At 35.1% G+C, this 12,608-nt stretch overlaps 1 protein-coding gene across 1 annotated transcript in view; it reads right to left on the bottom strand.

Moving 5' to 3' along the window:
• Window positions 1–2,666: 2,666 nt before the first annotated feature.
• The window catches only part of LOC106883671 (dual specificity protein kinase splB), an 11,999-nt gene continuing 2,057 nt past the window's right edge, over window positions 2,667–12,608 (bottom strand). The window contains exons 2-3 of the mRNA XM_014934770.2: window positions 6,276–6,884; window positions 2,667–5,428 (exon numbers count right to left, since the gene is read on the bottom strand). Coding sequence (XP_014790256.1) covers window positions 2,784–5,428; window positions 6,276–6,783 — 3,153 coding nt within the window. The 5' untranslated portion in view covers window positions 6,784–6,884 and the 3' untranslated portion in view covers window positions 2,667–2,783. The remainder of the gene's footprint in view (window positions 5,429–6,275; window positions 6,885–12,608) is intronic.

Here is a 12,608-nt window from a genome sequence, read left to right as displayed (position 1 = left end):
TTATATGATAGAAAAAGTTATCATCAAACAGCCACAGGACTTGAACATGCACCTCTCAGATACCAGCTGAGTACTCTACCATTAAGCTAGATTGCCTGCTGACAACAATCCCTATCAAATTAAACACTAAATACATAGCAATATGTGAAATGCAACAACACATATAAACAAGTATTTTTTTGTTTGGTTTTTGGAAACATTAAATATGTATCATATCATACAAACAAGAAAGGAATATCTCAAATTCAGAATAGCCATGAAAACAGCTGACAACTTTTTCTATCATATAAGGGTAAAACCCAATCTTTCTTTTTTATGGTTACACTGTGTTCGAAATATTACTTTCTTGTCTGTATGATATGATACACATTCGACACTTCCAAAAAACAAAAAAAGTTTGTTTACATATGTTGACCATAACAAGGTTTCAATACAGAATTTCAATGAGAGGGGATTTTACACAAACCTTAATTTTAACATCTTATTCCATGATTCTTTGCTGCTATATAAATTTTCTGAGTTGAATCAAAAGCTTATTCATTCCACCATGTTAGTAGTGTTTTCTCTCATGTGTTATTGTTCCTGCCATTCACCTATTCTTATACAAATCTTTTGTTACCTTATGTTTGACACACATTACCTTAGTTTTAATTAATTTTGAAAATACCAAAGAATTTAGTAAAATAACTGTCATTAAACTGGTATTCAGAACACAATGTGAAATTTTAATGGAAGGTTTTAATTTAGATCCCTTTAAAAGTTTGAATCAGAACCAGGCAGGTTGGTATCAAATGGGTTGATATCAAGGCTATCCTAAAGACACCGGAGTGGCTGAATCATAAGTGTTGAACAAAATTGTTTGCTATATTTAGCTACAGTCTTTGTCATTTTTTTGTTCAAATCCTTGTGAAATCAGCCTTGCCTTTCATCCTTCCAGGGGAAGTCAATGAAATAAAATAAGGGCTACTGGGAATTGATTTAATGCGTGACTTTACATCATCATCATCATCATCGTTTAACGTCCGCTTTCCATGCTAGCATGGGTTGGACGATTTGACTGAGGACTGGTGAAACCAGATGGCTACACCAGGATCCAATCTGATTTGGCAGAGTTTCTACAGCTGGATGCCCTTCCTAACGCCAGCCACTCAGAGAGTGTAGTGGGTGCTTTTTACGTGCCACCGGCACGAAGGTCAGTCAGGCGGTACTGGCAACAGCCACACTCAAAATGGTGTATTTTATGTGCCACCTGCACAATAGCCAGTCCAGGGGCACTGGCAATGATCAATGTGAGAAATTAACATTATTCTCAAGAACAGTTGATTGGCAGGGTTGTTAGAGCTTAAAAAAAAAAATGCTTTGTGGTATTTAGTTGCAGCCTTTTAAGTTTTGAGTGCAAATTCTGCCAGTTACCTTTGCCTTTCATCCTTCTAAATGTTGATAAATTAAAATACCAATGAAGAAATATGTAAATTGATAATACCCCTACCCTAAATGTGAGCCTTTGTGCCTATGTAAGAATCATTTTTACCTGAATTTTATTCCATCTTTCCATATTCATTTTATGCTCTTCTTAAAAATAAAGCAATAAGGAAAAAGAAAGCAAGAGAGAGCAGAGTCAGTAAGCTGCCAGAGAAAAGATCTTGTGATATTCCAGAATTTAATGTAGATATAGTTATAATTCATAAATTATAACCGTCATTGCAAAATTTAAACAAACCCTATCAATCAGCAACAGGTTTGAAAAGAGGAAATGCTAGTATCAGGGTTTGACCTCCAGATGATCACTAGGGAGACAAGCACTTTGATCAAGAGCCAATTAAGGCACCTCGACATGGTCATTCGATCTGCTAGAAATAGCAGCCAAAATTCCTTTTCAATTGCACCCAACACTAGATAATGTAGCCATTAACATCAGGGCTGACCTAAAATTAAACAACACTGAACCACTCCACCATCATATCTCAGTTTTGTGTCTAGATATTCTTCCTAAGTAGTAGCATTAATAGAAATATTTAGATTTATTAGTAAACCTGAAAAGATAAGACATGCACACAGCTTGCTAAGGTGAGAAGTCTATAATGACAAAAAAAACCCCCATTTAACCCTCTTGATACCTTTGGGTTCCTAATACAAAACATCTCATTATCAAATATTCATATCTAAATTAAAAACTGTAATGATTTAAGGAACTTTTTTTATGTTCCACACACAAGATTAGTAATATGAAAGTTAATTACTAATATCTTCCAAATATTTCTTGTTTTTGAAGTAATTTTGTTTTGCAAAGATTTTGATCTAAAACCAAATGTTGAAACCAATATTGTTATATTATGGAAAAATCATATTATTAATGCTTTTAAGTACACTCATTGTTGTTTATATTCTTTCTCTTTTACCACAAGTTTTTCACTATACCATCTCTGTGGCTTTTTCAATGGATATAGATTTCCAAATGATTTTACATCTCTATATTCAAAATTAATTGAAACCTACGAATAGTGTATTTCATAAGAAATATAGTCTCAAAAGAGTTTTAAAAATAGTAAAAGTGATTAACTTCTTGCTCTTTACAAAAAAAGAGGGCCAAAAAAAATCAACAAGTTACAAATCATGAAATTAAACAAAGGAAATTAAAAAAAGAATTTACTTTCAATCAGAAATAGTCAGAATCAAAAATGGGTAGTTGATTTTTATTAATTATATAAAAGTTAAATATGGAAGGAAGAGATTTTAAAGACTTTTCTTTTTAAATTGATGATTTTTTTCTGAAAAATTTAATTTTAGTCCATACCAACTGACCAACTCTCATCTGTTTCATCAGAATTATATTCATCTAATAATTGAGAAATAGTTTTTGGTATTAATACTTCGTAACTACTGTCAGATTCTGGAACCTCAGAATCAGAGCAGCTCTCTGAAGGTTCATAACTAGCATTGTCCGAATCTGTTTGGCCAAGAGTGTGCTCAGATCTGTGGGAATGTAATTGATCTGGCATTGGCAGGCCAAAGGGCACAGTACCATCGGTAGAGTTCACATTGGGCAATGATCTATCTTCTAATTGGTTAATTTGGACATTAGTCTGTATAGTCATTTGTCTTTCACAAGCGGCAGCAGTTTTTTTTGTATTGCATCTTGTTCTGTTGTTGTTACAAGGTTCTGTTCCTCGCCAACTAGAGTGAAGTGTAGTGTAACGAGAACTCGGTCGACAGGATGACATAACAGCAGTGTTTGAAGGAGCAGAAATATTTGCACTTGAAGCAGTGCTAGTAGTAGTTTGTGAAGCATGCTGCCGATTGGAAAAATGATGTTTGAGATGTTGATTGGAAGTGTTCTGTCCATTTTTTAGAGACATAACGCGATTTCGTATGGTATTTGTAAAGGTGGACTGGGGATAAAAATTTGAGTGGTCACGCCCGCGACGTACTTTTGAAGGAAAGCTATTACCAGAAGGGGATGAATTTTGCCTTTTCCTGCGTTGGTTGTATCGTGATGGGTTTTGAGAAGAAGGATATTGAAGAGTAGTATCTGCCTGGACAACTCTCTCACTAATTACTTTTACATCATCTGAATTGCAAGTGTTCATGTCATGCAGGGGTACACACACTGTTCGGGTAGTCAGGGTTGATTTTTGAATATTTCCTGAATCCGAAGATGAAACCCGTATGAAATCTAATGTAGGTTCAATTTTTATAGATACACCAGGAGTTTGACGAGTTGACTCAGTGTTACCTGACACAACATGCTGACTGAACCGCATAGAATCTTTATTGGACTGAAGTAAGCGTAAAACATGGTGTTGACTGGGTACAGCAAGTGGTTCGGAGTTGAAGTCATAGTAACGATGTCTTTGCTGATAAAGTGATACCTGGGATGAAACTCGGTTCACTGGTCTTTCATTAGGGGCAGACAATTTATTATCAGAAGAGTAAACATGTGTTATACTAACTTCATTGATGTCTAGATTTGAATTGTTTGTGGTAGATACTCTCACAGCACTGGAATCATCAGGCTGGTCAAACATACACACATTTGGTGGACTAGGGGATTCTTCATCATTTTCCTCACGTATTGAATTTTGGTTTTCCAAGAAAGTAAGTTGATAAACCGAATTGTTTCTGTCGTCGTCATCATCATCATCGTCATCATCATCATCATCATCATCCCCCTCGTCCTCATCATCACTCATGGTCCTACTGTCTTCTGAATGAGGATTATCACAATGAGACTCTAATGGGACAGCGAATCTGACTTCATTCTCAGATATCAGTTCAATATCATGATTGACTTCATCATCACTATAATCTGAAAATAAGACATACATGTCACTGTCAGACTCGTGATGTGGTGATGATGAGACCAAAGGGGAAAACTGTACCGATGTTACAGAAGGCGATGAAAGATAGTTAGATGAGAGATAGTTTTCCTCTGAGTGATGTGTGTATGAATCTCCATCAGTGGCATTTACACTGACATTATCAAACTCAACCCCATTCTCTGGTGTGTGAACTTCATTACCTCTGTCGGATGATTGTGGATAGTATGTGTCAATCCAATATTCTGGATCAAAAAAATTTTCTGGTTGAGATGTAGCATCATTTGCAGTGGATTCCAGTGGGACATTAGTAACAAGAGAGGAATGCATTGAAGAAGAAACATCACTAGTGATTTCCTCCTCATCTACATACCAATCAAATAGATCATCATCACTTGCATTATTGTAGTTAAAACCAGCAGAAGAATTATTCCCTTCTTCAGAATCTGCCACATAGGAAACCTCAAGCTCTCTATCTGTAGCTGGATAGTCTTCAGGACTAGTTGTAGCACTTCCAGTCTCTCCAGAATAAAACTGAACTGAGTTGGATAACACTGACTCAGCATTGGTACTAGGATCTTGGTCGGGATTACCATTAGACAGATAGGTCTCAGACGACTGAGAAAACCTTGTACTACTAAATCTTCTCGACTCACTGCTATTATTGCCATGTAAGTCAGGTTCTACTGAAGTGGCTGTTACATTTTGTCTGTTTCCAGTTGTATCTTCTGAGTTTTGTGTTGGCTCAGTAGTGGCTGCTGCAATAGCTGTAGATGTAGAGCTAGAATTTATTACAGGACTGGTTTCATCTTGGAGTTCGTTGATCTCATCTGTAATCTGATCGATAGCATCAGTGTAAAATTCAAGATAATTACACATGACTAACAACTTAGTGACGGAATTATCGGCTGTTCTTCGAAGGACGTTAATTGGAGTGTTATCTTCTTCATCTTCATAAGAAGAGGAAAATAAATTAGATACACCTTCAACAGAATGAGGACTTGTGTCATCAAAATTCCGAAGTAAGTTCTCCACTTTCTTTTTCAAAGTATCATTCAATGTAATAAATTCTTTTATTTTCTTCAAATATTCTTCAATTAATTTCTGTTGTTCTGAAATTAAAAAAGAAATTGAAAAACAGTTTAGATATATATATATGTGGAAATACTTTCCGGAAAAGAGATTTTAGGATGAATTTTTCAAATTGTTGAAAAATATTTCAATAAACCAGACATGTTCAGAAAAGAGGTGCAATAGTGGTGAGGTTAAAACAATGATATACAACAAGGTCCAGGTGAATCATCAGTGGTCCATGGCAAAGTTCATAAGATGAAAGGAGTTATGAAATGTTTTTTACAAAAGATAATCTAAAATCAAAATCAATTAATTTACATGTAACATATGAAATTAGGTGCAGCGATGGAGATCATCATCATCATCATCATCGTTTAACGTCCGCTTTCCATGCTAGCATGGGTTGTGGTTAAGAAGTTTGCTTTGCAGCCTGTGGCATTAAGTTCAGTCTGACTGCATAGAAACTTGGGCAAGTGTCATCAACTATAGGCTTCAGACAGACCAAAGAGAAACTGAATGGAAGCAGGCCCGAGGCTATAGTAGAAGACACTTTTTTCTCTCCACAGGCTCCTTCCACTTCTTAATTAAATACATCTTTATAAGTTATGGCTGTTTTACATTAATTTTTCCAAGTTAGCATTGATGAGATTTGTATTTTATTGGACACATTTATTTTTAAAGCAGGATGCCATTTCTACTGCTAACTAGAAAGTAGGAGCAGAATCTGTGTTGCCTGGTAGACAAACTAAAGATATCAGAACCACAAAAAAGTGCTTTAAAGGAAGTTCAGACACATGAGCATGAAATTGGTGGCACATATTTTGAATTTATATTTTGGAAAAATGAGGAAAAAAATAAAAATAAAGGAAAAAAAAACCCACTTACTTTCTGATTTTTGCTTTAAAGAAGAAAGGCAGTCATGGACAGGTACTTCATTAATTGGGATTTTTAAATAACAACCTCTGTTGCAGGTTACCTCCCGGAAAGTGCACAGTTCATTCATATGTTTGGAAAGGTCCTTATGTAATACAGTTGAATTGCAGCCAGGGTAGGGACACTGCAATAGTTTGAAGTCACACTTCTGAATGTGCACATCATACATTTCCAGTATAATTTTCTCATCACAGCCATTATTACGGAAGTCACAGTACATGGCCAATTTATTGATCATGTTTTGAACAAGGGGCAGCACATTCTGAAGGTCATGCTTGCTCAACCACGTACGGCATGTTGGACAACTGTTGTGATCCTCCAGCCACTGCTCTATGCACACTTTACAGAAGACGTGGCGACAGGGGCTTTCTTTTGCATTGTCAAGTACACACTGGCAGATACAGCATATTAGTTCAGGGTCTGGGGGTGGATGGAACTTCTCTACATCATAGCGAGACATTTTTTAGTACAGAAGAGCAGCACCTCCTAGCACAAAGTAGTACACTTGTGAATAAATTTTAAATAAATGCTATCTAGTATTGTTTATTGTTTACCATTGAGCTGAAAAAGAAATAAAAAAACAAAAGATAAATCAAAGATTTGTAGTGGCACTGAAACAAAAGTAAATATAATTTCTTACATAGGCACAAGGCCAGAAATCAAGCAAGTTTGTATCAACCCCCATATCTAGTCTGGTACTTCATTTTACCAAAGTCATAAAGATAAAAGGCAAGATTAACATCAGCAGGATTTGAACTCAAGAATGCAAAGAGCTAGAACAAATACTGCTAAGTATTTTGTTCGATGGTCAAAACAATTCTGTCAATAACAATGTTTTCTAACATAGCCACAAGGTTTCAAATTTGGGGATAGGAGTTACTCAATTAAATTGACCCCAGTACTTGACTGGTACTTTATTCTATTGACCCCAAAAGTATGAAAAGCAAAGTTAACCTTTGTGAGATTTTGACATCAAAATATAAAGGGCCTGAACAAATGCCTTGTGACATTTTGTCTAATACTGTAAAAGTTTTATCAGTACACCACTCTAAAGCTAATCCTCTCTCTTAATAATAATCAAGCAAAATTTACAGAGATGGGAATCGTTGCTATTAAGTTTAAAATCAGCCCTGATTAAACAAACCTATAACCAAATGCATTCTAGTTATAACCAGGCTGGCCATTTGCATTTTCATGGTCTATTTCAGTAATTATCCCCAGTTTAATAACTTTAGAAGCAAAAATAACTCCTTTTGATATTTACCCCCAGTCTATTACAGAATATATTCCATATGGAACTACTGAAGGAGCCTTTATACAACTGCTCCACTTCCTAAACATAACAGCCAAATTTCCTTCAAATTACATTTAACCATCACAAAAGAATGCATGAAGACATTAGATATTTGTAGCCTTGCATTCAGTGTCTTGAAGAAGAGATGGAATGGCCATGATGAGAAAAAGGTCTGTTTGGTCAGGACTTATCTGAGGCTAAAAACAAGAACAATGGTATTAGAAACACTATTAACAATGATCCAAGGAGGAAGTTTCTACGCAGTCATCAACATGCAAGAAATAGCAGGTAAATCTTCCTCAAATTACACCTATTATCTTTAAAATGCAATAAAAGAATACATTGGATAATGTAGTATTAAATAATGTTTGAATAATAAAAGACAAGATGATCTTCTTAGAGCTTGCCTGAGACTAAAGAACAACCAAGTGAATTGAAGCACACAAGATTAGGCATTCTGATCATAGTGCAATACAAAAGGTGAATTTGAATCAATAAATGTCACATTGACTGTATCTCTTTCTCAGAGGCTTAGACTATACAAATGCAAATGTAAACAATGAGGAAGGCACAAATATTTTGTTACTTTGAAATGTTGGGCCAAAGTTCCCCACAAAGCTTACTGTTATTTTTTTAGCTATATTAGTCATAATCCAATAGACATTCCATTCATAATATCCCATCTTTTTCATGGCATTTAGAGCACTAGAAATAAAATACCAGTCAATTACTACGGTCAGTTTATGTTCCTACAATGATTCCTACATTTGAATGAAATTCTAACAAAGATTTCATTGTAATCAAATATAAATTACCATTTTTTCAGACAAAAAATTAATTCGAAAGAGGTTTGGCTATTATTTCTAGCAGTTTGTGTAAACCATACAGAGGTACACTTTTTGGTTTGTCTCATGGTAGTTGTTGTTGTTTAACCCCCATGTCAAGTCTGATCAAGCAGAGCTATGATCAAAGATGTTCTAGTTGTGACCATGTTCTTTTGTAAATGAGGGACTATGAAGTGCATTCCATAAGTTTTCAGACATTTTCAGGAGAACCATTTATTAATTTCAAAATAGTACAAAACTCTAATCTCCTTCAAAGTAGCATCCTCACTTATTGTAGCACTCCAGCCACTTTGTGAAGGTCCCATTGAAGTACTCCAAAGTGAAGGTGTCCAAGACTCTAGGCACTGCCTCCTTCAAATTCAAAGTAGGCTACTTGTGTGGTTCTTCTTCAGCTTAGGGTACAAGCAAAAGTCACAGGAAGTAAGGTCTGGACTATAAAGAGGGCAAGGGACAGTTTCGATACTCATCTCTGTCAAATAGATGGTTACTAGGATGCTCATCACTGAGCACCTCAGGAACAAAATTAGCAAAAATTTGGTGCAAGTTCACACCATCGTGAATAGTTCTGTGTATAGTTGCTACACCAACTCCAAGTTGTATGTTTCTTGTCTTTATAGACACACAATGATCTTCATCCAGAAAATTACAAATTTTCTCAACCAGCTCTGGTGTTCCCCTCCCTCTCATCTACTCCCTGCTATCCTTGAACTGCTTATGCTAGCAAAAAAGTTAATCCATAAGTAGGCTGGAGCATTTCATAAATATCTGTAAAGATTTTGCCCAGTCTAATACAAAGCTCCATCGCATAGCAAGCTTCCAAATGTCCTGACTGCATTCTGCACATTAGTTAGCTGTGATAAGCAGTGTTTAGTAGGATGTGTTCAAAATTTTGTTACAGCCATCTCATTCAATCTGGAATAACAAAAGTTGACATGTCAGCTTATTAGACATGTAATGATAAACTAAATAAGGATATGCTAAATTCTAAAATTACAATAATCTAGAAGTTATAACTGCTTCTGCTAAAAAAGCCTCAAAAACTTCAGGAATGCTCCTCGTATAATTTGCTTAATGCATCTTTTCTTTGATTTTAAAAGGTGAAATGTGAGTTAAGGAAGACTTAGCTGCTATGTCTAGCATTTTGAGCGACCACGTAAAGGTCCAGTTGTTGGTTTTGCACATCAAACAAATCATGAAGGGAGATAACAATGTTTCGTTGCATTTGTTTTTCCTTCAACATACTAAATTTTATTTTTCGCCTTTCATTTCTCCGCAGTCCATATCAGTCAAGCATTGGGTCGATGGTAAACGACCAAACTCCTCCTCTCAAAACTACTGACTTTCTGCCTAACTTAGAAACAATCAGAAACCAGCGGCATTTCTTCCGGCTTTACGTACTGAGTTGAAATTACGCCGAGGTCAACTTTACCTTCAATCCTTTCGAGGTTGATAAAGAATCAGTGGAGTACTGTAGTCGATGTAATCCACTAGCCCCCATTCTCCCAAAATTCCAGACACTATAGTAGAAAAGATTATTATGGGCGTACCTACACAAAGTAAACCCCCACCCCAAATTTGTTTCCCCATAACTTTAAGTACAATGGATATTTTCTAATGAAATCATCTACAAATACCTTTCAGATTATATATATAACGATTATATCAGAATTTAATGTGAAAAAAAAAAAAAAATGATGGGCGTACACACATACATAGTGAAACACATCACATAATTTTCTTCAAAATTTCGAGTCAGATTTCGTAGCTATGTAATGTGTGTTAGTATGTATGCGCACCTACGAAGCTTTTTGTTTTGTTTTGTTTTGTTTTTTCCACACGAAATTACGATATAATCGGAATCTACACCATCTGAAAGGTATTTTTTAAAAATTTCATTTAAAAGTATCAACTTTCTTGAAAGTTATTAGGAAGCAAAACCGGCGGGGATGCACACTTATGTGGGTATACCTTATGATTAGATCGACTTGGCCTTTCATCCTTTCGAAGTCAATGACATAAGTCCCAGTTGAGTGCTGGGGTCGATGTAATCGACTAGTCCCCTCTCCAAAATTTCAGGCCTTGTGCTTATAGCAGAAAGGATGATGGAGTGGCAGAATTGTTAGAGCACCAGGCAAAATATCTTGTAGTAATTCTGGTTTTTGACGTTCTTAAGTTCAAATTGTCACGGCAACATTGCTTTCATCAGGAATCGATAAAATAAAGTTCCAATCCAGTACCTGGTTCGATATAATTGACCAACCGCCTCTCTCAAAATTGCCGGTGTGGTGCCTAAATTAGAAACAATTATTGTATAGTATTTTTGTTTGCTTTTGAGTGGTTTTTTAAATATTTTTTTGGGTGTGTGTGTGTGTGTGTGTGATTACTAAATAATGAAAAAAAAAAAGATAATGAAAATTGCAGTGTTGAGCAACAGATAGTTACTGTTGTTATTTAGGCCTAAGGCCCTACTTAAAGAGAGTTATAATCAATGGTATTCTAGTCGTGTTCTTTGTAAAGAAGGTAAGACATAGTTTAAGACATTTGACTGCTATTTCTAGCAAGTCAAATATCAACGTAGAGACTCCTCTTATCTCGCTGGACCAACAAAGATCAGCTACATATAAGCAAAGTAGTCAAGCAGGATTCAATACTTTTCAAATAAAATTTGTTAGAAATTTAGTAGTGGAGCAGAGAGGGGCAAGAGTTTTTTTTTAGTTTTAATGTTTTTTATCTTTGTTCCTTGATTTTATTTTACAACAATAAAGCGATATACTACAATTCCGGAATAAATACACTGGAGTGGGTATTTAGTTACATTTATCTTAGTCCTGATTTCGAATTTCTCCGTGTATTAAGTGATTACTTAAACATGTACCAGTCATATACTGCGGCGAATTCAATCGGTTATACATTCTTTTTATAAACGCAAGACTTTTTGACGGTGGAGGGAAAAGAACAATACGAGAAATTAACATTAAAAAGAGAAACGGTATCGAAAAACACAGTAGGAGAAAATTATGAAATAAATTTTAAACGCCGGGTATAAAACTAACCCACAAAATCCAGTCAGCAGGTAAGTTTCTATGTGGTCGATCGAATTGCTAGAAATAGCAGCCTCCATTACACCACACCCAATCGTTTTAAAAGAGAAGAATGTATTAGGTAAGATATTTGAATGCGTTTGATCATGTCTGCAAGATCAGTGTTGACCTAGGGCTAAACAAGTGACTAAATATTAAAATATATTATTTCCCTTGAATTATTGTTTGTTTATCTCTTTCTTTTCTTTTTTGCACTAATCAACCATAAGAGAAATACAGATTTCTTAGAATGATTTATACCTCAAGAAGAACAAATATTCATTTTTCTTGTTAACAAAAATAAACGAGGCATTTCAACTGTTTGTAATGACTCTTTTGTAGATATATGAAACAAATATTCATTGTAATCTCAGATATTTAAATAAATGACATTTATAAAATTGAAATATGTCCCAAATTTGTCTTTTCGTAAAAAAATAATCTGATTTTGTTAGCAACAGAAATGATAAGAGGGGAAGAGGTGGAACCCACGCTTTTCCAATATCAATTTATACACATACAATCTGCATATACAAACAATATTCACCAAAGAGAAGAATAACTAAAATTCTAAAATGCAAAGATATTTTTGACTGGAGCTTAAGTACAAACTACTTGGGTAAATCTATTAACGTAACGATAACAAAGGTAATAATTACAACTAGACTAAAAGTAATTGTAGTGTAAAAAGATGCAACTTTAAAAATAAAAAATAGTAAATATATATTAGGAAATGATATCAAAAGGATATAAGCTGAACACACACACGCACACAAACACACACATATACATACATACATATATATACTCTTTTACTTGTTTCAGTCATTTGACTGCGGCCATGCTGGAGCACCGCCTTTAGTCGAGGAAATCGACCCCAGGACTTATTCTTTGTAAGCCTAGTACTTATTCTATCGGTCTCTTTTTGCTGAACCGCTAGGTTACGGGGGACGTAAATACACCAGCATCGGTTGTCAAGCGATGGTGGGGGGACAAATACAGACACACAAACACACATACATATATATATATATATACATATATACGACGGGCTTCTTTCAGTTTC

This window comes from Octopus bimaculoides, chromosome 5, assembly GCF_001194135.2.
Source record: "Octopus bimaculoides isolate UCB-OBI-ISO-001 chromosome 5, ASM119413v2, whole genome shotgun sequence".
Classification (NCBI taxonomy): domain Eukaryota; kingdom Metazoa; phylum Mollusca; class Cephalopoda; order Octopoda; family Octopodidae; genus Octopus; species Octopus bimaculoides.
Note: the sequence above shows the minus strand (reverse complement) of the source record. Positions and strands in the feature narration are given on the sequence as shown.